Source organism: Chelon labrosus (assembly GCF_963514085.1).
Source record: "Chelon labrosus genome assembly, chromosome: 8".
Classification (NCBI taxonomy): Eukaryota; Metazoa; Chordata; class Actinopteri; order Mugiliformes; family Mugilidae; genus Chelon; species Chelon labrosus.
Window position 1 is genome coordinate 17,002,699 of NC_140358.1, and position 24,864 is coordinate 17,027,562.

Below are 24,864 nucleotides of genomic sequence, written 5' to 3' on the forward strand. Positions count from 1 at the left end.
AGGGTTGTTTAGTAATTGCCCCGGACCAATCACAAAGGAGGTGGGCGGGTCTCCATTGTTACTACAGATACTCGTAGAAGTTTGCGCCGACCTGCTGCTGCACCTATGAGCCTCCACGTAAATGAATAGCCGCGGCCCGCGCGAGACAGACGAGCCCGATTATGCCGAGATAAGGAGCATATGACTCGCGCTCCGTGTGATAATGGCATGCGATGGTTCACGCGCGGAGGACTTCCCGGACAAAGTGATGCCCGGAGCGGCTCCCTGCACGTGCGGCAAGAAGTGCAGGAGTCGGAGCGGCAGTGTCGTCTTCCTGGGATTATTCCTGCTCTCGTTGTGTCTGCACGCCGTCACCCTCGTCTGCTATTTGGATCTGCGGTCCGAGTTCAAAAGGGAAATTATCCACCAGAAGCGGGACTCTATGACGCTCCCAGGGAGTGACCCGTCTGACCCGGCGGTGGCGGCGGCGGCAGCGGCGGTGCTGCTCCCGCCCGGACACCCGCGACTTGACTCCGGTAGCAGACCCAGCAGAGAGGCTCCTGAGGTAAAGACATAAAAACCAAAAAAAAAAAGACAAAAAAAAAAATAAAAATGCTTCTTTAACTCAGCATTGTTTTCATTCTTCACACAGAATCCGTTCGTGTTCACTCAGCCTCCATTCAGTCCTCCTTGTTCCCGGTGGCTCGGTGTCAGGTTTTGCGTCTGTGCTCTTGTTATGGCATGTTTCTGGGCAACTTATTTTACAGTAGCCTCTCACGAAGTTTTTGTCGGCTCAGTTTCCAGACAAATATGTTTGGATTTGCGCTCCCCCTTGTGCGTGATTCAGCTCACAAAGATGCACAATGGTGTAGGCTTTAAATCTGTCACCTGGCCAAAGTCTCCTGTTCAGGTAAACACAGCCAGGAGTGGCATATTTTAAAGAGGCTGACAGAGGCTGTGGTGCAAATGGGGAAACATCTATCGGTTTACACCCATCAACTTCTGAAATGGCTGTAGTTTTCTTTCATCAGACCACGTTTAACTCGGTTTGCTTCCAGAGCCCCATCTCGACAGGCAGAGGTGGATGCTCGGGACTTAGGCAGCCTGCCCAGCTGGAATCACAGAGAGGGGGTCAGTCAATGTGCTGGAGCAGGTGGACGGAAAAATTAACTGGATCACCAGCAGGTGCAAAGCCCGGGGGCTGATGTAAATTCATCAGGACTTAGATGGGGCAGTTGGTACTTGGAGCAGAGCCAGCCTCGTCTCACATGTGTTTTCTTTTCTGGCAGCGGGCTGATTGAACGCTCATTGTGTCGTCTGTGGCTTTGGCAACAGCCCCTGCACCGCCGCCGCCACCGCCCGCTGCCATCACACACTCCCTAATTCCATCAGTACAAAGGGGCCGAGTGTACCTCTCAACTTTTGCATTGCTGGCTCAATTAGCTCATATGTCACCGGTTGTGTAACCTTTCTGCAGAGAAAATGATCCTCTGTGTGGGGCATTGGCTGGACATTTAGTTGTGCAGAACTGTCAACTTGATAGTCACCCAGAGGAATTCAAGTCATCCAGGGTGCAGTTATTCCTCTGTAGGGAAGATTAATGAGATCCATTGCTCGTGTGGGGATTTGCTCTGTAACATTTTCCTTTCACAAGCTCGTCCTATTCATTTAGTCCTCTGCGAGGCCTTTGCTAAGCTTATTTTAGATAGTAGCGGTTTCGCCGGTTATAGCTGAGTGAGATGGGCCTGGTATTCGGCCCAGATGGTGACGCTTCATGAGGTGAAAGACTGTGGCCCAGCTGTAAATATTTAACGGCGCTGTGATGCTGTCCTAGCCAGATGTCTGCATTAAACAACTCTGATTACACATCCCACAGTTTACATAGTTGGAGAAACAGGAGCATGTGGCATTTAGATGCCGCGGCCGCACTTGTTAGCTTTTCTGCCTTATCCTTTGAAGAGTCTCTTTTGTAGAGCTAAAAAATTGTTTATTGGATTTTTCACACAAGTCTTCATCAAAGGCTTCTTCAGCGGCCTCAGTGAAATTTGATGTGATGAGCAGGTATACAGACAAGTGCAACGGGACATGAGAAGTATTAAAGAAAACAAGCCTGAAGAAAAGCAAATCATGTAATGGAACAAACATTTCTACCACACTGACATGACATGAAATGCACAAGATTTGTCATCGTGTTGTACCAGTGCACAAGCGCGTAACCTCTATTCAGACTCATTTATTTTTGCACTGAGGTCGAGCTCTGTTTTGAGAGAGACAAGTGGTGTAATTTGTCGTCATGTAGAAACACCTTTGTTGTGAGAGTGCATTGCGAGTCTGGTTGTTTTCAGCGGGGCCTGTCGGTGTCGGAACAGCCGGGATAATCAGCAAAAGAAATTATAAGAAGAAATCATCATAATTATCTTGTTTAGAGTGCTCGTGAGTAAGATTAATGGAAAGAGAAGATTTGAGTCAGTTGAGGACACTGTAAGGACAGGTAATGTTAATGTAATTGGAGAGAATAAAAACCACATGAAAGCGTATTTCAAACTGTATCTGTTATGAGCGAGTGGAAAGATAACTGGTTATTTTTACTGAGCTAAAGTGGTAACCCATGGGAAAAAATTGTTTTAATAAAGTAATATTAGTATTTTCTTTCGGTTTAATGCATTTTTATTGCATGTTTATCCTGATCTCTTTTAGCCGCCACCTGTTTTTTCGTAGGAAAAAAAAAAGCTATTGAGCCCTGGAAAATTGGCAGGCTTCATTTGCAGATACATGCCTGATCTGAGGAAAGTAAATGTGGCTGAAGCTCTGAGATAAGAATCTAGGCTGTAAAAGCGGTAATATGAGACAAAGAATTAAATAAAGCAAACCACGCAAATGCTATCACACTGAGTTTGTAACAACTCTATTTGAGGCTATTTGTGTCTCTTGGGTTGTCTATAAAATTGTATTTTATCTCTTCTCTGTTGTTTTCCACTCAAAGCTTGCACTTTTATATCTTTTAGAGAATTAAAGTATACAGTCCGAGGATGTTTAGTAAGAGCCTTGCAAGGGAAATTAATTCATTTCTGGAATGCAGTTAAAAATTAAGCACCACTTAATACCTCACACTTCATCAGATCCCTCCAGTTGTTTCTCAACGAGAGCAGATGATCATTTGGTCATTTATGATCTGGGCCCGGGAAGTGAACAAACAGTGTTCACCTCAACACTCACAGTTGGAATGCCCTTGAGCAAGGCAGTAAATCCCAGCTGTCCGGCAGACCTGCGTAGTTCCCAACAGTAAAAATCCCCTCCCAGGTGTGCGTAGCGCTAAAATCTGTGTTGCGATGTAGGAGAGCGAGAGCAAGTGTCGCCCTCACTTAGCCTGACCCCGATTCACCTGACGTCAGCGGGGCGTAATGAAAGTCAATCTCAGCTATATTTAATTGTGTTTTATTCTCGAGCCCAACATTTTTCTTTACAACCATTATATGAAATAATTTTCTCCTCTGATGTATGCCTTCAAAGTCTCACAAAGAACAGATGCCGAAACATCTGGAGTCTAGTTAACGGCTATTAAAAAAGTCAGTTTGATGGGAGACAAAGTCCTCTGCAGCATACAAGCTCAGGGGCGCCCCGGGTGGGCTGTCACCCTCATCTACTAAAATTGTGACCAGGGCGTGATTAGTTAGAACAGCAGTATGATATGTGTGAATAGAGCGAGCTTACATATCTGGGAGATTAATCAGTATAGACGCATGTGTCGTAAAAAGCACACGGAGGTAGAGGCATCAGAGATACGAGGCTGCAAACTTTTCCTTATAAGCCTGAATCGACTTGACAGACAGATGGCGTAGACGCCCAGTAAAGATTAAGTCCAGAGTCACAAACATCTACCAAAATAATAAATTCTCAAGGCTTTTACAGCGTTCAGCTAGGATTCACTTTGCCAGCAAGTGTTGCAACAATCTGAAATGTGATTGGCTGCTGACAGGCTACATTTCCCTTAGGTTGAGTTCCACAGCCTTTTGAGATGACAGTCTATGCGTACTGTTATTAAATTACTGAAGCTATGGTTAAAAACACATGGCCTTCCAGAGAACGGCGTCTGACACTGGCTGAGGGAAGGACACTCCTTTTTTTTTTTTTTTATGACATTTAAGAAGAAAACTGTCGTCGTTGAATCCAGGGGTGTGAATCACAGGAGTATTATCAGTTCTCCAGAGTGCGCATGCCACTGAAGTTAGTAATGCCTGTACAGCAGTGATGGGCACCCGGTCCGCAACCACAGCCAAGAGCACTCAGTTTCACCTCTTCAACTTTGTAACCTCACACACTCAACCACAACTTAGTGGCTAATTTTCAGTGAGAGTCCAAGATTACTGCAACCACAATGTCTGTATTTGTGGATTCAGAAACAGCACAGAAGGTCTAAAGCTTTTTATTTTTCTAAATGTCTCGAAGCTTTATGAATGTCAGAGAATTTAACTAGTATGTGTTATAGTAAGTGTTAAAACTGGTAGGAATACAAGCCATTGTAATAATAAGTGTTAAGCAGGCCAAAAGAAGCCTTGTGATCCCGAAATTACACATCCCCGGGGTGACTGAATTTTAGTCATATCCTCACGAAGCAACAGGGAATCGCGTTTTCTGTGCGCAACAGCAACCCCCACGCTTTGAAGACTTGAAAGCCCTCTAATTAATAGCATTTTTTCCCTTGCGCGAAAAAGAATGGTTTACTCAATAGTTGGCACTTGGCATACATACCAACACGTTGTCATCCTGATTTACTGTAACTCTGCGTGCCTTTGAAGGGTATGGAGGCTGTAAATGTTGTAATGAAGTGAAATGAAGCAAACAAGGGCACAAAACCATTTCTCAAAGTCACATCGCATAAGAACTTTTATCTAATCCACAATACCAGCCGCACCAGTTTGGTAGTAGCCTAGTAGACTGCTTGTTTGTCTTTTGTCGCTTTGCTTGAGCTTAATCTCGGGCCAGAAATTGGCTGTTGAGTCGTGTTTGGCTGTCAGAACAGACGAAAGTGTAACGCCATATGCTTGAACATACACCAAGAATCCTTTGAGAGGTAAAAGCCCCTTGCATGCCAACAGCTGGAGAGGAGATGTGGAGGCACCTGCGCACCAAATGAACAGCAAACGCCGCTGCTTGCAGGAACATCTGGAGGTCGGTCTGTGCGTCGGTAAACTGTTCCAACACATGCTCCTCCATCAGGCTGGAATTCCCGTGCTCGTAAGGTCAGACATGGCTGGCAGCTGGTCAGGGATGTAGACTTTAACTACTTTGAGCTTGCCCAACGGGGTGTTTGACATGATACATCTCATCCCTCACCCCAGGAGGGGGTTCCCACATCTGAGAGGAGGTATAGAAAAAAATTCGAAACATAACTTTTCTTGCCTTCTTACAGTCTTTCAGTGGCTTTAAAACCACACAAAGAGGTACTGGGAGTTCACGCTGCTTTCAGAAGAAGGATATGCCTTGCCGTCGGGGTTTAATAACTGTTTACTTGATGAAAACAGGGAATATGTCATCTTGCACCCAACTGGGATACAAAGGCTTCCATGGAGAGGTCAGAGTCTGTCGGTAAGCTTGTCGTTCATTTCTAGCAGTAAAGCTAAATGATACATCACTATTATCTTTTGATCCATGCTAAGGTGTGGCACGTGTCAATGCTTTAGAGAGGTCAGCTGTCCAAACGGCAAACAGATGTCCAGCTCGACACAAAAGTTCTCCGGTTGTCTGTCCTCTGCCATCGAGAGCCTTTATGCCTCGCACTCTTTCCGTTATTTATGCTGACACTCCAAAGTGTGACCGAAAGCGATCTCATATATTGCGAGACTCGACGAAAAGAAGGCTTTGGGTGGTCTTGTTGTGTTTCTATTGCCAGTTTTCTTTGTCTATCGGGTTCTGGGAATCCTCCAAAGATGTGATCAGAACAGGAAGACACTGAGAACAATCTGCGTTTTAAAGTCGGCATGAAACATTTTGTTGTCAGAGCCAGTCACGTCTTGAGCTTGTTACAGTCAGGTTAGCGCGTCCTGCAGAGTTCATGTGAATGTAGGTCGACCAGAACCAGTCACATAAGAACACAGGCATGCGGTTTGTCCCGCCACTCACTCACCCATGGGAACACCCCACCACTGTAGCATAGCTTTCCTGTTTTTAGGGATGAGCTCAGACCCGCTACATCAGATCCTTTTCTTTGACACTTTTTTAGCTTATTCATGGCACCAATGAATAGGGCTGGGACCAGGTGCCATATGAATGGGCAATGCTCTCAGATTAACCACAGTTCATGTCCTCCTTTTGTATAAAAAGGTGAATTTTAGAGCAGTCGTGTCCAGGTGACTGTCTCAAACGCCAGAAGCACAGACAAAAGTGTCTTGGGTTACAGGATAGGTTACAGCCCCAATGGGCCAGACAATGACTTGGCCACAAATGAATGTGCTGGCTGACAGTGTCTCACATCTTTTCAAATGCCCCAAGTTGTCTCTGTGCAAACATTATACCCAATGAATAGAAAGGCCACTTGTAACATGGGTTTCACTCTCTGAAACGTGTATCATTCATTCCTTTTGTTTGCTTCACACAACTCATCCAAGGTGGTCTTTCTTGGTACTAACAGTATTCACAGCATATGTACGTGTGTGCGCAATTCAGTCTCTTGATCAGAGCTTGAATTTTGCGTATTTTTCCGTACCTAATGATCTTTTTTTTTCTTTTTTCTTTTTTGCATTCCAGCTGGAGAAGTTACTGCACAGAAATAGCGACTTCCATGCCACAGAGGATAACAGGGGCATAACTCAGAGATCGAAAAGAAGTCCCGGCAAGGAGCCAGAAACAGGTGCGTGAGTTTTTTTTTTGGATATGTCATCCTTTACTACGGTTGCGTCTTTTATCTTTGTGCTTCAATATAAAAGCTTTTCAGCCTGACGCATTTAAGTTTCCATATTTTTCATGGTCAGGTATGTTTAAAAAAAAAAAAAAAAAAAGAAACCATTGCTCCTGCTGCACCTGCATCAGCCTGTTTTCTGGATTCGGCAACGGACTGGGCAACACTTGAGCAATGGCTTCTCTAACCTTGTTTGTTTGTTGGGTTCAGTGTAAGTAATTGGTTTATGGTGGGCTTAAGGCTCTTAAATTTTGAAAAAGTATTGTTAATGGTTTCTCACTTTTTTGTGGAATTGATTTTTTACTGCTTTGTGCTTACTTAACAAAGCAGCTCCACCACATAATGTTGCCGGGTTTATAGAGCAAGAGTTAAACGGAATGGGACTGATTATTACTTGGATAGCAAACAAGGACAACAAGGAGTTTGGGAGGGTTTCACCAATTTGAAACAGACAGCGAAGCCCGCACAGATTTCCCCCGTCTCCAAAATAATACAAGGTCTCCCAAATGTCTTTTGACAGTGAAACACTTACATACTTTCAAATCCACTTGTGTTATCAGTGAGGTCTCAGGAATCAGAAGAAAGACAAAAAAAGGATCCCTTTTCAGAACATGCACTTATTTTTGAGAACCAGGTGGCCATTTGTATGAGACTTTGATGGCTTTCATTAATCCCATTGAATTGATTTATTTTAATCAATAGCTCCACAGTCAAGACCATGTGGCCAATATGTCTGAATATGCTTTTGTAGTTTTTGTTTAGAATCTGAGCTATGCAAATAAAAAAAGCGAAGCCTTTGAAGTTTCACGTCTGAGTGCAACAAGTGCAGCATGATCACAAGGCATTCCAATGTCTGTGGCGTGACACCGAATACTTGGGGGGAAGTTTAGTGATTGTGTTTAAATTAGAAGAAAAAACTCACCTTTGAGACTTTCTACATAAATCAGTAAAGTCCCGAGCCTCTAAACACTAATCATTCCCAGGTCTCTCCTCTGCTCTCAGCACACAGACAAAGGCTTTTGTAATCTCAGCCTTAGATGTGTGCTTGTGTGTGTGTGTGTGTCCTGTGTTTCCACATGTGTGTGCGTATGTGTGCGTTCTCTGCACTCCTAACGGGCACCAGATTCCAGATAGGGCTGCTCGTTAAGAGAAATCTATGCGGATGCATCCAGTCATTTAGCCAGAGGAGAAACCCTGGCCATATGTTTGAGGGGGACTCAAACTGTGAGGTTTTAAGGTTAAATGGCCTTTGTAGTTATAATGACATGGTAAACACAAGAGCAAGCGAGACGGCTTTTTGAAAAGGATTCTTCAGCTGCGCACAGAGCATATACACACACAGATGCACACTAAGTGCATTTTGTCTTTCAAGCGCTGACATAGATGTCCCACCAACAACCGCGCACGCACACATGGTTGTAAAGGGGAGACACACACGCACACATGCACGCACACTTTCATCTGCATTCTCCATCTGGGCTTAATTCAAAGAAAGGGATTTTGGCAGGATAAAGTATCTCTCTAATGATCTTCTCCAGTTCCACTGCCTGTGAATGCTTAAGGCACTTGTTCATACAGAGGAGGTGAAACCACACTTACAAATTACTACACTACAAGATACCACAGACTGACATACCTCCACTCCAGTGTTCAGTGCACAGCATCTGAATCTGTTGTTTTAGCCTATTTACGGTACCTGGGCGGAATGAGCTGGATACTTGAGATGTTATCTGAGATGATAATTGTTGAAGAGGCCATTTCCAGCTTAATCACGCTGTTTTATGTTTCTTTCAGAATCGACTGGAAAGGAGAGAAGGAAAGAGAAGAGAAAAGGTATTGCAAAATTCAGCCAAAATTTCCTTTATCTGGGCTATTGATTAGACAACTACCACCTGCTCACTTTCTGGAAAGGTTTTTGATATATAATCCAAACTGTTTGGCTTAAAGTGGACGACGATCTTGTATTTGATTCTGTCCGACAGGGAAGAAGTTAATTCTGCCTCTTGTCTCTAATAGAGAGTATCAGAATTTACAATCTACACAGATACTGTATAGATTTTTAAGCCCTGCGAAACTAATTTATGATTTCTGGCTATATATAATTTTGCCTTTTCTCTGTACAGGGAAAAAGCGGCCGGCGCCGGGGCCCCCTGGTCCCCCCGGTCCCCCAGGGCCACAGGGGCCACCGGGCATCCCTGGAATCCCCGGCATTCCAGGAAGCAACGTTGTGGGGCCTGCGGGACCCCCTGGACCTCCTGGGCCGCAGGGACCTCCGGGCGCTCAAGGTCCGCCAGGTATAAAGCTTAAAATAGAATACACTGAGATAACCGAGACTCCAGCCAGAAAACTTGAAAATGAGCTGAGAGATTTGTTTCTTAGATTACAGTATTTTCCTGCGTGTAGACATTTTCCCACACTAGGAGGGGGCTCAAGTTGTCAAAATTGATTAACTCATTGCCTGCACAGTGAGAGTTTCTGATTCAGGATGTTAAACATTGTGTGGAATAGCAATGACCCATTGTTAAACTATGTGAGTGTTTGTTTTGTTTTAAACATCATCTCTGCTTTGTTCCTAAGCAGTGCTAAAGGCCAGAAATTTATCATATCTCTCTCTTGTTGTTGCAGGGGTCTCTGATAAAACCAAAACAAAGGAATTCCAGGTAAGAGTATGTCACCTTTTGGAATTTAATATTGTCCCGCACAGTGTACCTGATGAAACTGCTGCTCTCTTGTTTGATACGAATTCAGATTAGTCACCAGAGATATTTGTTTTTCAGCCTGCAGTGGTTCACTTGCAAGGGCAGGAAACAACCATCCAAGTGAGAGAAGGTGGGTTTTTGTCCGTTTGCTCAGTAGTTACACCCCTGTGTGAGATCCAAAACAATAAGCATCCATAATCCCTGCCAGTGCCCCTTTGTCAGGCAGACGTCTGGAACCGTGCATATAGACATGCATGCAAAACCTCAGAATTACAAGAAAATAAATATAAACACTTGATTGACAGATTGTTAACATGCAGTTTATGTTTACTCTGGAGTATCAACATGTCAGATTGGGTAATTTTTTTTTTATTTAATTCTACTCTTTACTTTCCAAAGAAACCAAACATATTGTATGCAGGCTATGACCAATATAAACTGTGATCTTAAACAGAATTATAGTTGCCTAAGTAATCCTATAGGCATTATACGATTAGTATACAGCTTTTACTATAAGTCAGACTGATGTTGCATGCCAGCAGATTCAGATTATGCTGCTGTAGGAGTGTAAGCATCATTAGCAGGTTTATATTGTGTGTCAGCCCTGAGCTCTGGTTGCAGTTAAGCTGTTTATGTTGACCGTTTCCCTCTTTTTGTGTTTGTTGTGACATGTTTAGATCTGTCTCAAGGCGTCCTTAAGAACTGGAAGATGGTGTCCATCCATCACCGCGTGTTTAAAATGCACTCTCGCACTGGGCAGCTAGAGGTGCTGTTGGACGGTGTCTACTTCATATATAGTCAGGTAGAAGTGAGTACGGTCCTTGACGTAACTCTTTAAATTTACAGTTCAGAGTCAGAAGAACTGGCAGGTGTTTTTTTAGTTAAGGTTAACAACCCACTTTTTTTTTTTAAATCCATAAATGTTACAAGACATATTTCTTTTCCCCCTGCCTGTGTTTTAAATATGAAACTCTATAACTCATACTCTTGTTGGATACTTTGACATTGCAGCTGTTTCAGTTTTAAATAAGCCCTTAAATTATCATGTGGACTTGTTTTGACTACCCCTCTCAGTTTCTTGTGAATATTATGTCCCCTGTCCACCAGGTGTACTACCTCAACTTCACTGACATTGCCAGCTATGATGTGATGGTGGACTCCAGCCCGTTCCTCCGCTGCACTTGCAGCATCGAGACGGGCCAGCGCAAGTTCAACACCTGCTACACGGCTGGCGTGAGCCCGCTCCGCGCCGGCCAGAAAATCTCCATACGCATAGCCCACGAGTACACACTAATCAACATGACCAACCACACCACCTTCCTGGGAAGTGTCAGACTTGGGGAGGCTCCATCTGCTGGGCAGAACGGATAACTACACAACCTATCTGCATACTCCAAAAAAAAGAAAAAGAAAAGAAAAAGAAAAGTTGCTCACAACAGTCACGATAATCCTGTCCTGTCATCCTGCCTGATGTAGGATTAATACAATGATTAAAAGCAACGTCTAGCCCCTCTCTTGTCCCTGTTCAGAAGAAACTGAATGTGACTTTTGTTCACTTTCACATGTCTGTATTAAAAGGACAATAAGGACTGTTACGCTTCCCTTCACATTCTGTGCAGAGTGATGAGCTTTGATGAACCACATGTCCTGCTCACAAAACAAGAGTCTATTTATAGATCCTATTTTGTGTCAACACAGACAGCATATCTCTTTATAACAAGGAAGGACACTGCGCTGACAGATACTAAGTAATTACATTATTTTAAGTGCTGTTGAATGATGATCTTGTATCTCCAAAACAATTGGAAATGTTTTATTTGCATTTTAGTTCTTTGTAATTCATTTGGTTTTAAGTCGGTTGGTTTCACAAATCTCCATATGTCCCTGGGTTATACAATGAGTTAAAGGTTATATAAAGGTTCAAAGCAAGTATAAAGGTATCTATGCAAAGCTATGACGTAAAAAAAAAAAAAAAATGGAGTTATAAGGTATTCACAGAGCAACAGCACTATATATTTTGCGCACATTTGCACTACAGCATCCCTGCAGAATATCAGTGATATGTTTTGTTCCAGTGCTATTGTTTAGTTATCTTATGAATGAATCCATGTAGAAAAAAAAGATAGTTGTTAATACACGCCTGTACATACTGTATATAAAATGGGATATACTTTTGTAAATGGAGTTGATTGATGGATTAAAAATGTTTCGTTTTTCTGTCTGAACACATTTGTCTGCCTCTTGTGTTGGTGCGGCCGGTGGTATTAATTTAAAAAGGTTGAAGACGTCACTTTCGTATTGGACTGAGCTGGCACGGGTGCTGACAAGAACATATGATGTTCTGCGAGCGAGGCCTTTGTCTTTATTAAAATGTGGCTTTAAACTTTGCAAGTTTCACAATGTGCTTCACAAAGTTGGCTGTAATTTTCATGCAATTTAAATGAGTTCCATCTTGAGAGGGAGTGAGCGAAGATAGTTCCTCATTTAGAGAGCTAATTTTGAAACCGAACGTTTCGGTTTCCGGAGTTTACTGTTGTGTGACCTCAGCTGTTTAGTGACTGAGTAACTTGGGGACAGTCAGACCGAGAGCCTCGCTATGGTTTATACTGCTTTAATATCACTGACCGCGTTTATGTTTTGTCTTAGTCTTTTCCTGGTGTACAAAGCCAGTGTTTTAGAACATGATTTTCGCAAACTCCAAGGGGACATAATTCTACAATTAAATCAGCCACGTTCTGAGGGAGTCAATGGGAAAATGGCCAAAACAAGGGAGGTATGTCACTGATTATACAGGATGGAGTCATCTTGGACATTATACTACTGAGATTTATGCCATTAGTGAGTATTCAGATAGCGCTGCAATAATAAATTTAATCTTAATGCCTTGTTTTCTCTTAGGACATAGAGCCGAGTGTTTTCCAAAAACTTCAGAGTTCTGTGAAGTTATCTTCTAAGAAAGTGAAACGGGAACAAAGCATCTCCAGAGGTGGGTTGGAACCTGTGTCCATTAGTTACGGTCTAGTCTGGTAGTGAGACCAGTTAATTAAAAAAAATAAAAAAATTCTAAGTTAATAAAATGAACGTATGATTTTTATTTCCTTCTCTTGGCAGCTCCAACATCATTTCTGCAGTTTAAAGCTAATACTAACAAACAACCAGACATAAGGGGTAAAACTAAATTCAAGTCTTTGGCTTTAGTGTTGCGCCGTCTGCCATTATTATGAATAAGTGTGTCTTGCCTTTTCCCACAGGAAATATAACAGTGATCCCTTGGATTGTTTCTGCACAGCAGGGAAATACAATTTCACAAAAGGAAAACAGAATTGTTGTCCAAGAAGATGGTTATTACTTGGTGTTTGGACAAGTATTGTGTCACTCTAACTCAAGCATAACTAAGTTGATATTGCGTGTGATTTGTTCCAACTTCTCAGCTAATGTTCTACTTAAATCGCAGGTTTTGTTCGAAAGTCCAAGCACGGTTATGGGTCATATCATCCAAAGTTGGGAATCCACAGGGACGAGATCAACAAAGCTCTTGCGCTGCCTGCAAGAGATGCCTGATAACACCCCTGCCAATACATGCTACACCGCAGGTCAGTGAGGCACTAATGCTGGTGGATTTAGTTTCCTTTTGACAAAGCCAGAATAGCTGTTTCCACTCTCTCTGCTAAAGGTTGTGCCTTCACTGCTCCTGTACAGACATCTGAGTGGAAGTCTATTCTTTAATCTATTCTAACTCTTAGCAAAATATAAAACTATTTCTTTATCTCAACAGGCATACAAGTCTACAGGCATTTAAAAGATTTTCATTCAAATGTCTGTTAAGTTACGATCTAATGCTGAATAATCCACTGAAGAAAGTATGGCAGTACTTAGATATATTTGCATTGTTCCAAACTGCAGTGACATTTTCTGTAAAATTAGGTTTTAAGTTGCTGCTAACGTAACGTCTCTATGAACAGATATCCTGGTACAAATGCATAATGGTAGTTTTCATGAGAAGTGAGCTTATGGGTTTGGAGATGGCTGCTAATGCAAGCCAAACATTTACTACTGCTGCGACATATTTTACTGGCAAAACACAAGTTGACGTTTATTATGAAGCAGTCACAAGAAATGTTTTGTCCGTAGGCTTGGCACTTAACACTGTCATTCATCAAGGACTTATGTACAAAGCATTTTTTTGGGCACTGTTTGCGGATCAATTTGAAATGTTACACTGAGTGTTGGAGCAAGAAGCAGCAGCCACAGTGAGCTATTAGATGAGGAGCTGCAGGCCTCCGGTTTCTCAGCAAAGAAACCAACTTCTTTCACTGTACCCTGCTGTTGGAACTTTCATGACCTGTGCAGGGTACACTGAGATCATATTACATTTGTTCAAGGCTAATTATTAGAATGACAAAAGTTTGTTTTTCCACCCCACATTCTTCTGAGCTGTAGTATAAAACCACATTTGCAACCCGTAACTACCGTAACTACAGTCGTTTGACCAGGACTAGAATCACTGCCACTTAAAGAGAAAATAAAAGATTGGAAAAATATAACAAATACTTTCACACATGACAGGAAGCAGAGATCACAAATTACTTTCAAATGTGAAGAAATTATTTAAAAATGTCAAACATATATTTCCTTCACTTTTCCATCCATATTGCGTCTCTCCTGATGCATCCTCTTTGAACATTATCTATCCTCTGTTACAGGCGTAGTGCAGCTGTTTCAGGATGATGAATTAGAACTTATTATCCTAGACAGGGCCACTTCCCTGATCTCCATGGACGAAGAATCAACCTTTTTCGGTGTCATACAGCTAAACTGAAACGAGAGAGTGCTGCGATGATAAGTGTTCAGTTCAGTTGCTGCAGGAAGTGGGAAACCGACACTGGGCTGTGTGAGAAGACGCTGATAAAGGAGCGAGTGACAGCGGCAGGAAAACTGCTGGACCCTGTTATTAAACTCAGATATAATGAACATTTAAAACCAGCTGTCATCTGTCAGTTTTTTTTAATCCTTTAGCTGTTATTCAGACAGTTCACACGGGCCTATCTGCTAGCATTGTTTTTGTGTGCCACCAGCTCCTTTCATCAGTCTATTTTAGTGTGTCTCTTAATACCTCACCGGGGCTTCCCTCCTGCTCCACCTGCTTATTTGTTCTTCTCATCTATTTTAGAACAGCTTCCGTTTTCCAAAGACTATGTCAGGAACAAACAAATGTATAAATTTATATATTGCTCAGGAGGTGTTTTCCTTTGTTGACATGAAACTTAACAGCGCTGCAAATTATACTTTAATGCTGTTGTTATTTGGCTTTATAGCTACACTTCAAGGCATTTATCTCTGAAACCGGCTAAATATAACGCAAAGATTTGTCTATTTTTGCCTATAAACCTTTTTTTATATATATATATATATATATATATGTACAAATTAGATAGTCATTGTTTATATATTTGTAAAAGCTTAATAAAGCCCAATAGAGTGATATGAACTGGCCAAGTCTTTATTTGTCTAAATATAGTATCAGTGCCTATCTATAATCCACAGCTGTTTATACCCCCCCGCCTTTTTTGTTTTTTTATAAAGCGTGGCTATAAGAGAGTGTGTGTGAGTCCCTTATCTGTGAGCTCTGACAACAGCAGTGGCACAGTTTAGCAGCAGCAGAAACAGCAGCAGAAGGAGAATGGTCAAACATATGTTGTCTAATCTCCTGCTACTCTGGTCACTCAGCCTTGACCTTTCTAAGACTGGACTGACACACTATGCTCCAAAGGTAGGTTCAAGATGAACAATTTAAAAGCAAGGCGTGTAAAGACAGCACAATATATTGTTTTCTTAGCCCGCAAAGTTGGTGGTTGTTTAACTTTGGTCTCCATGGTTCCCTCTTTGATTATGATTAATGTTGCTTTCATTTGAAGGAGCAGTCCTGGAACAACCACAACCTCTCCTCTGTCCCTCTGGATTTGAATGTGAGCCTCAGAAGTCTGGACCTGTCCAATAACTTCATCAGACAGTTGCACACACTTGCTTTGCCGTACTTGGAACAGCTGGACCTGAGCAGCAACCAGCTGGATCTCATCTCTGAGAGGGCTTTTGAACACTTGGCTCGACTTGAACTGTTGAATTTGTCCAGAAATGGTCTAAACAACAACCCTGGCAGTAACAGCAAAGCCCTGCAATCCCTGAGTAGGCTGAAGAGTTTGGATCTATCAATGAACGGTTTGAAAGATGATTCAGTGGAACTGTACCTTAAAAACAAATCTTCTCTTGATCGACTTAAGTTGAGTGGCAACATTTTAACAAGACTTTCACACAAGCTCTTCAAAGAGAGTAAAGGTGTGAGGGCCATTTTTATGGATGACAATCTGATATCAGAGATTGAACAGGGGACATTTGAACCGTTGAGCCAATTAGAGACGTTGAACTTGGCCAAAAACAATCTCGTGCACATTTGTGATTTTAAATTACATCAAGTCAAATATTTAAATCTCAGTAGCAATTCAATGGAGTACTTTGTGACACATGAGGATGACCACTTGTACATGTTGGAAATTCTTGATCTGAGCTACAACCAACTTCTTTACTTCCCAGTTGTTCCAAAAAAGAACTGTTTGCGGTATCTTCATTTACAGAATAACATGATTGGCACCTTAAATTCAGAGGCTGCAATGGTGTCTGAAGCCAACTCTCTTCATAATGAGATTGTAAATGAGAAAACAGTTAGAAAAAATAACCTGCACGCAAACTGGAGGCTAATGCCGCTGATTTACATTGACCTGAGCTTCAACCACTTCAAGTCTTTCCCACTGGAGACTTTGAGCCTCCTCTTGTATTTAGAAACACTGAATTTCAGTAATAACTGTCTCCAAAACATCTTCTGGAATATTAGAAATTACACTCACTCAGGGCACGTCCGCCAGCTTTACTTCCACTCCTTAAAGCACCTCGACCTGCAAAGCAATGGACTTGTACATATTTCCCCACTCTTTCTCACTGCGCTTGCACAAATCGAAACGTTAAATCTACAAGACAACTCTGTGCAACCTTGCCCTTTCAGCTATCATTTGAGAAGCTCTCAAACAGCACAGCAAAGAAATCCCAACAGATCCTGTGTCCCCTTTGGGCAGTTAAGGACACTGAAACACCTAGATCTTAAAGAAAACAACATAAAAGAACTTCAGCCAAACACTTTTCAGAGAACCTCTTTGGTTTCTCTTAACCTTGCAAAAAATGTGCACATGGTAATGCATGAGAGGGCGCTTGAAGGTGTGGAAACAACTCTTGAGTCCTTGATTATCAGCGAAATAAACAGCTCTCATTTATCTTTGCCCTGTATGCCAGCATTAATCCAACTGAACATGTCAACCAACCACCTAGATATGATACCCAGCGGTTTAAGTTGCTCTCCTCTTAGAGAACTTGATATAAGAAATAATGTTTTTATGACTTTAAACCATTCGCTTCATGCTTTATCCTTACATCTCACTGTGATGTTTATCAGTGGGAATCATTTCAACTGCTGTGACAGTAAATGGCTGACAATCTTAAATGAGATGAAGATTAAACTGCCTGACATCAACAAGACTGAGTGCTTCACAAGTGTCCGAAGCTTCCTCATGTCTGAATATCTGAAAAACCCTTTAGTGTACTGCTCGGTGCACACAAAGGCTCAGGAAGTGCATTCAGGACCAATGTTCATAGTTGTTTTATTCGTAACTGTATTATTAGTACTGCTCATCATATTCAGTAGGAAACTGTGCTGCACACAAAGATCATTTTTTGTGTGATATTTAAAATCTATTGTCAGTGATCCATATTGTATTGCACATTGTTCCATATAAAGTATGCACATAGGTTATATAAAGTAAGCAAACCATCAACCGTATACAGTCAGTGAGAAAATGGGGTGCGAAGTGCACTTCCTGAAGAAAAACTCAGGGGAATTTCAATTTGCATGACCCATTTTGTTATTAGCAGAAGTGAGGCGTAATGGCTGCCTAGACTGCAAAAACAGACTTCCAGTCGATACAATTCACTGAAGACCTCATATCATCTGACACATAATTATACTCTCACACTGTTCAAGCTTTCTCAAATGACACCAGTGCCTGCATCACTTTGTTTAACCAGCTAGAGTGAAAATTGGCTAGGATTGGTGAGGATTACAGCTTAGGCCAAATCAATGATCAAATGTTGAATTTAATGTTTATTTGCGACTAAGACTTAACCTTGGCTTTCATTTTTATGACGTCTGTGAAGATTGCACAACATTCCCAGAATCTGGGCTTAATGTTCGGTACAATGCCAATAATGGAGACCTTGTAGAACTATCTGTATAAAACGCCTATTAATGTATCTTTAAAGAAAAGTGGCTCATTTGTCTTCACGTAAAAGTCATTTCAATATATATCACTATATAAATCAGTTTGAGTTTTGTAATGTTGCATTTATGTGGGTCCTGGGAGATGTTATCACGTACAAATGTGGAAACAGTTGTGTTGTACATAATAAACATGCTGTACCTAATAACCACAACATGTTGGCAGCCTTCATTCAGGAGTATGAATACCCTGTTTTTATACCTACAACATAAATTACTGAGCTTGGAAGAGGAGCAATATCTGTTTTTAGTTGAGCAACTTGAATCCCACCGAGTCATAAAATACTGACTGAAGCTACTACCATTTAGTGTGTGTGTGCACTCTCACTCAATAAATCTACTGAATTTGGATCCACTAATAAAATAAGACTCTCTGTGTAGCACAAAAGTTAAACTAACAACACATGAATAAAAGTATGAATTGGATCCCACTCTGCCGATCCACATGCAATGATGTGAGAATGTGTACAGGCTTTGTGACATGTTGTAGAGCAAAAAGGGCATCAGAAACGTAATTACAATCTAAACAATCTCTGGGTGAACGTCAGAGAGAAACTGCTGCCTTGGGAAATCCTGTTAAGCAACACTCTTACGGACACATCCTTCTTCTTTAAACCGATGCAAATTGCCATTTTGCAATTCTTGTACCCATTACTACTTTGTCCACTTGGGGCACAGCCAGGCATGTGATGCCAGCATTAGCATCAGAACAGCCAGAATACAATTTGACTCTTGAGCAATATAACTGTAGGAAATGTCTCTACTGCCCCACCCACGGGTTTTTGGGTACTAGATCAAGTAGCAGCTTGACAAGTTCAAGCAAAGAGCACTTGAAGAATAGAACACTGTGTGGATAGTATTAGGTGTGAAACCATAGGAATGCAAATAGCAAATTGCATTCATTCTTCTACCTGGTGCATATAGTAGCAGGAATCAGCAGCAGCTTGTTTGTCTGTAATTACTAAAAGCTTGTCTTACTGTCAGTCTCTCTCGCTAGACTGAAGAAATATGTGAGGATAAAGACAATTTTTTTTCATTACATAAGTGATATTCCGGTTCCTCAAATGTAGCAGTCACACCGTCATTAATATTGGACATTATGTTATTCTGCAGCATCTGGCTGATGCATCTGCTCTCATTTTCTTGTGCTCCATGTTCTTTTTTAGAAATATGCTCACTTGGAATGATGTTTTTCTTAACTAATACATCATGCTCCTTCGTCCACCATGCTCTTACAGTAGTTCAGTGAAGAAAATATATGGCAGTGGTCCACAATACAGAAATTCTCAGAGCCACTGAGTTCTCAATACTTTCTTTTCTCATACTCTACAGCAGCCTATTTTCTTAATGCAGAATGCTTGATTCTGGGATGTAAAATTATACATTTTCATAAAGGCTTATAATGACCTACATGAACTTTAAAGCTGTGTTATACAGTAAAAAATATATAAAAAAAAACATTGGACTGTATTCTGTAAAGGCAGATTTACAATATAAGGTATTAGAAGCACTGAATTCAAAAGGGACAGTCCTACTTTAGCGGCGCTCTGGGGACTTTTCACTATGAAATGTTACAGATTTCTGAATTGGGGTCCCTTATCTCTGCGCAGTAATCTATCATGACCAGAGAAGTACCTGAAAAAGGGGGATCCCTAGAAAGCATCGCTGTAGTATGCAGACTTAATTGCGACCCTAGATAACGTCTGTACAGCAGTAATGGATCTGTTCCTGGTGGTCTAAAATATTCATGGCTCCCTGGCATGCCTTCATGTTTTCTCTGCATCACAAGAGCCCATCCATTAGTGTTTTCATCCACACTGTCCAAAAAAAAGACACAGAGCAAGGTCATCTGCGAGGGCAGATGAGTTGAGGAAAGAGCATCCACAACTGACACCAAGGCGCTAATACTTCTTCTTCTCCTTGCGAAGAACTTTCAGTGCCGCCACCTTCTGGCTTGGAGTGTGGATCGGACCTATGATTCTTTATAATGCAACAGGCTTTTTGATCTTTCCTTGGAACTGCCCTGTCAGATTTCTTAATCAAATCAATCAATTATGTCACTGAAAACAATAGTACTTTTGATGTCAAACACCAAACTTCATTACTGAATATCCACAATCCTTCTGAAAACCACTGTTTATCAAATACGAAGAACATGTTGCTCTCAATGTACTTTAATGGGTTATAGGTATGATTAAAAAAAAAAAGAACAAGGGGACATATGCTCCCTTGCCAGTTCATTAGTTACACTAGTGAAAACAAATGCATCCTAATATACCAGTCCAGCACTAAATCCTCACTCATGACTGTTATATATTAATTTTGTTGCTTTTAAGAAGTAATGTTGTGTGTAATGTTGTGTAGGAGGTAATGTGATAATTCAACTGTATGAACATTTTGGAGGAGGATGGAGTTTGTGGTGCTGTTCAACTGGATTAAATTAAACACTTGAGTGTTTCTGTTATTTAGCCTAGTCCATGTTGGTACAACACAATAAACCAAACAAACCACAGCCTCCAAAATGAAAACACAGTTGAATCAACACCTCCATGTTATTTTAAATAAATGCTGATGACTAAAACCTCCATTAAGAGAAGATATATTAAAAGGAATGTGTTTGCCTTATGAGCATGGAAGAGAGAGTGTGTACAACTTACATTTCCAGCTAACTTATGCCTGATTAACAACTTTCACTCCATGTTTTAAATGTATTTCAGTCTGCTGCTCTCTTCTTCTCCTCCATCCTGTCCTATCACTTTATACTCATGTCTGGACAGATGTTTGGACTTAGTGGGGACTTCATTTTAGTTCAAATTGTGATAACAATCAATTGCCAATTCCCCCTCCAACGCCAAAAGAAACAGTCAGCCACACCTTCCCTTTAAATGAGGTAGGCAATTTAGAGAAACAGGTGGCGATAGTGATGGCAGCTGGAGGAAAACCAACATGAAGAAGAAAAATAACAAGAAAATGTGTCACTCATACCTTTTTTTTTTTCTCCAACATGTCGGGGGCTGAATCCTGGTTGTGCACAGGCTGTCGAGCTGAACAGATAGTAGGACACATTTCTTTGACAACCGCGGCTGAAAAAAGAAACCATAAATGTCAAGAAGACGAAGAAATGTTGCCTCGCTGAAACTCTCAAAGCCGTGAGCAAAGACTCCGCTGTTAAAGAAAAACGGTAGTGGCTAACGACGTTTCAGTTGTATGATGCTAACTGGCTAACTAAGTTGCTAGCTAGCTAACGTTAGCCACTCGTTTAAAAAGAGCCCGGGCTTCACGCGCCGCACCGCAGACTGACCATGACGCTTCAGCTGCTACCTGGCCACCGCCACCTGCATCCCTCCACCCACAGAGTGCAGTTAACTTACAAGCTCTTCTTGCTGGAAAATGCCCGAAATACACTCGAGCAAGAACTGCGCAGCTTCACCAACAAGGTAAAGTTGACACAAGTTTAAGACTCGCAGCCGCGTTTTATATTTCAGGTTAGCAAGCTATGTGAACCGTTTAGCTAGCTAGGTAGCACCCGGGCCACATGGCCAAATAAAAATAGAGGTGCACCTGGCTAGCTAAGTTTGTTGACTCATATCATAATGTAACTGGTGAATAATAGTAAACCTCACGGATATTTGCTGCTTCATTATGAAAAGATGGGCATAAAGCAGATAATCTAATATTTAGAGGCATTGAAACAGTAAAAGTGGGGTGAATTTTCTGCAAATTTATCAGATGATTAACAAAATTATTTTTCTGTACATCAAATAATAAGCATAGCAGACAGTTTTCTTTTTCTGAATAAGTAAAACATTTTTTAATGTTGTTTCATTCTTTGCCAGGCCTATGAAGAGGTGCAAGGTTTCTTGAATTCAAGTCTTCCTAGCGATGTGTTCAGTGATCTTGCAAAGACTTTGGATGTGAAATTTCAAGCACTTACAAAGCTTTCAGCTTTATTAAAAGACCTCACAGCTGGTAAGTCAAGTATCATCTGTTATTAATCGCTAGTGTGACTTTGAAGAAGTGGAAACTGGAAAGATTTTCAGCAGAGGTCTTAACTGAACCTCCTCTCCTTGCTTTTTTTTTAAAATCTTTACAGATCCTCATGTTTGTGTCCCACCTGCTGTCAAAAATGGGGTGCGAACAAACCAACTTCAGCCTCTTGGAGACAGTGGAGTCAATGGGATCCTGATGACGGATTTTATAAAGTTTGGACCCATGCTGAAGAACTCGCTCATGGTGAGCTCAATTGCTAAAGTGGTCAAGGTGCTTGGAGCCACACTGTCCCCTCAGCAGCCAGATCTTTTCCTCACCTCCCAGCCTCCAACAGTGCAGCAGGATGACACGATAAGCAACATCTCATCCAGCCTCAACAGTGCTACTTTGACTACGAGCACGTCCTGTTATGTAAAGCCTGAGGACGATGATGTTCTTGAGCAGAACAGCCAACCAGATGCTGTGATTGATTCACCTGTCATTACTCAGAGCTGCACCAGCATTGCAGAGAAGCCACAAATACTACTACCTCCCATACCAGCTATATTCCCAGAGGTCAGTAACCCTAAACCCATGATCACAACACCAATAAACTGGGAACTGGAGGATGTTCTCCAGGTGCAACACCAAAAACAAACATCCTCTCAGCTACTGCACTTCCTCAGAGTAAAAGCTAAAAATATTGGTGCACTGGAGGTCACTGTTATGGAGTGGAATAAATGGCAAGATCTTTCAAAGTCGGTTCAACCTACAATGAAAACACAAAGCTATCAATTCAGGCGTGTTGTTACTGACGCACTAGCTCCCAAAACGATGCATATAAACATTGAAAGTCAAACACCAGTCTTCAGAGTAAAAAGAGTCAAGCCAGGTGGCTCTCTGGTGTACAGTTGTGTGATCGCAACAGAAACTGAGCTGTGGGATATTGGAGATGTCCTCACAGAGGTGGTACAGGGGGAATCTGTACCTAGCCCCATGGAAGATGGAGACTGCCAACATGTAATGACTGAAGGGAAGAACTCGTGTGTAAACATCCACTGGAAAACCCAGACTTTCCAGTGTGTTGAAGCCAAACATGAGAATAATTCTGTTGGTGCAGAAACGCCAACGATCACCAGTGTAAACATTCCCGAGTTCCAGATCCAGAAGTTTGAAGAGACTGAAGTTGTGGTGTCTCATATCGTCAGCCCTGGCAACTTCTACATCCAGCACGCAGACTGCCCTCTGAAGCTGCAGGCCCTTGTCACAGAGTAAGTTCTTCAGCATGCTAGTCTAATCCCCGTTCTGCTATTTTTCTGTTTTTCTCAGACTGATTTCTGTATCACATCTGTAGGACTTAAAGACCCAGTTATCCTTTTTGTTCATTACTGCTTTCTTTGTAGATTTTTTGTTGTTTAGTAATCCTCATCTTTCTAGTTGTCATCATGTTTTTACTCATTTGCAGCCGCTGGAAAGCCAGTAATTCATACGCCGAGCAGAACTGTATCCCAGACATTGGATCGCAAGTAATGGGTTGGTTCCCTAAGCAAGAACAATGGTGCAGGGCTCAGGTGATAAAGATATGTGGAGTAAGCAGAGGTGGGTCTGGCTTGGTGTGTTTGGAATATATTTGCAAACGCGCACCTCTAGATGGTAGCAGTGTCACTTGCTTGTAGCCACTTGGGAATTTCAGAATGGATTTTTAACTCGTTGTGTTTTGTGTTTTGGATGTAAGACAATGCCACAGACGGTGCTGGGAGTGAGACATCCATCCAGGTGGAAGTGAAAAGGCTGGACTACGGTGACACTGCTCGTCTGTCACTGTTCAATGTGAAGGAGCTGGACCCAGAAATGGCGAGTCTACCACTTCAGGCTGTACATGTCTCACTGGCGAATGTAAGTAGTTCCTTGCTTTAACGGTAATTATAACTTTCACTTCACAAGTTTCCACATGCATGCAAACTAGTGCATGAATCTGTCACTGATAAACACGCTAAAATGTTCAAAGACGTGCAGACTATCCCTCACAAGTTGCATTCATGGAACTGGTTAATAAGCTGTGCTGTGAGAGTGTGCACTTAATTATTTGCATTTGCCTGCATGATTAGTATCAGCTTTGCCTATCGCTCTGTGATGAAGGAAATGAATTATCTGAGTTCATGGTATTTTGAGTCTGTTTCCTCACCCTCAGGTGACGCCTGTGAATGGGACAGACTGGTCTGAGGAAGCAGTGGGCTGGTTCAAAGCGATGGTGCACAACAGGATGCTCTACGCCAGACTTTACCCACAAGGGGCCAAAGTTACAGTCGAGCTTTTCTTGGAAAGGGGAAAGCTAGGAGCTATGAGGTACTAAAGTATGAAACAAGCAACTCAGTGTACTGCATTTTGAAACTGGAATTTGACATGACTGTAAATTGTAAAAACCTGATCATGTCATTAAGATTTAATATTGTGTATGTGCGGTTTTCAGTAACTGCCCAAAATCTTAACAATGCTTTTATAATTTAATTTCAGGAGGGGTGCATCACTGTCTGTGAGACTGGCTCAAAATGGGCACGCAAAACATAACCAACTGCAGAATGCTGGTCTCGTGAAAAGAAGTGAGTTGTAGTTATAATAATTACATTCCTTGACCACGTGTTGTGCGTCTACAGTGGGTGGCAGTATAACCGTTGTGTACCATAGTGGCACTCTTCTCATTATTATGAAACATCCAATGTTGTGTTTTGTTTCTTTAGGCACCGCTCAGCTTAAATTGCAGCAGCAGCACTCTGACTGGGAGAAATACCTCATCTCGTGTTATACTCGAAGTAAAAAGTAAACAGATTCACACTTTCTGATTTCTGAGTTGTGTTATTTTGTCTTACTTGTGTGACGGCCAACCGGTGTCAGATTTAACATACAAATGGCGACCCTGCCATGCAGCATGGAAACAAAACAACATT

General features: G+C 41.8%; 4 protein-coding genes across 7 annotated transcripts; all 4 read left to right on the forward strand.

The window, feature by feature from the left end:
• The first annotated feature begins 131 nt into the window (after positions 1-131).
• On the forward strand, positions 132-10,948 carry eda (ectodysplasin A). Of its 3 annotated transcripts, none has more exons than XM_084550326.1 (8): positions 132-544; positions 6,724-6,826; positions 8,669-8,707; positions 8,998-9,168; positions 9,500-9,534; positions 9,652-9,703; positions 10,251-10,381; positions 10,681-10,948. In XM_084550326.1, the coding sequence occupies exons 1-8, from the start codon at positions 203-205 to the stop codon at positions 10,942-10,944; spliced, it is 1,137 nt and encodes a 378-aa protein (XP_084406452.1). In that variant the 5' UTR covers positions 132-202; the 3' UTR covers positions 10,945-10,948. The 3 variants fall into 3 exon arrangements, with proteins under 3 accessions (XP_084406452.1, XP_084406453.1, XP_084406454.1); XM_084550327.1 differs by having other exon boundaries at positions 10,251-10,375; XM_084550328.1 differs by having other exon boundaries at positions 10,251-10,339.
• Positions 10,949-12,168: 1,220 nt separating this feature from the next.
• Positions 12,169-14,948, forward strand: LOC311492146 (tumor necrosis factor ligand superfamily member 13B-like). Of its 2 annotated transcripts, XM_084550330.1 has the most exons (6): positions 12,169-12,346; positions 12,472-12,559; positions 12,685-12,741; positions 12,825-12,937; positions 13,028-13,166; positions 14,277-14,948. In XM_084550330.1, the coding sequence occupies exons 1-6, from the start codon at positions 12,170-12,172 to the stop codon at positions 14,390-14,392; spliced, it is 690 nt and encodes a 229-aa protein (XP_084406456.1). In that variant the 5' UTR covers position 12,169; the 3' UTR covers positions 14,393-14,948. The 2 variants fall into 2 exon arrangements, with proteins under 2 accessions (XP_084406456.1, XP_084406455.1); XM_084550329.1 differs by having other exon boundaries at positions 12,825-13,166; positions 14,277-14,947.
• A 66-nt stretch (positions 14,949-15,014) lies between these two features.
• On the forward strand, positions 15,015-18,540 carry LOC311492144 (transforming growth factor beta activator LRRC33-like). Its single transcript, XM_084550325.1, has 2 exons — positions 15,015-15,343; positions 15,489-18,540. Exons 1-2 carry the CDS (start codon positions 15,254-15,256, stop codon positions 17,355-17,357), a joined length of 1,959 nt encoding a protein of 652 aa, XP_084406451.1. The 5' UTR covers positions 15,015-15,253; the 3' UTR covers positions 17,358-18,540.
• A 2,444-nt stretch (positions 18,541-20,984) lies between these two features.
• Positions 20,985-24,759, forward strand: LOC311491487 (uncharacterized protein). The gene is made up of 8 exons (XM_084549419.1): positions 20,985-21,387; positions 21,787-21,919; positions 22,044-23,190; positions 23,385-23,518; positions 23,655-23,815; positions 24,111-24,265; positions 24,434-24,519; positions 24,658-24,759. Exons 1-8 carry the CDS (start codon positions 21,253-21,255, stop codon positions 24,738-24,740), a joined length of 2,034 nt encoding a protein of 677 aa, XP_084405545.1. The 5' UTR covers positions 20,985-21,252; the 3' UTR covers positions 24,741-24,759.
• The last annotated feature ends 105 nt before the right edge of the window (positions 24,760-24,864 follow it).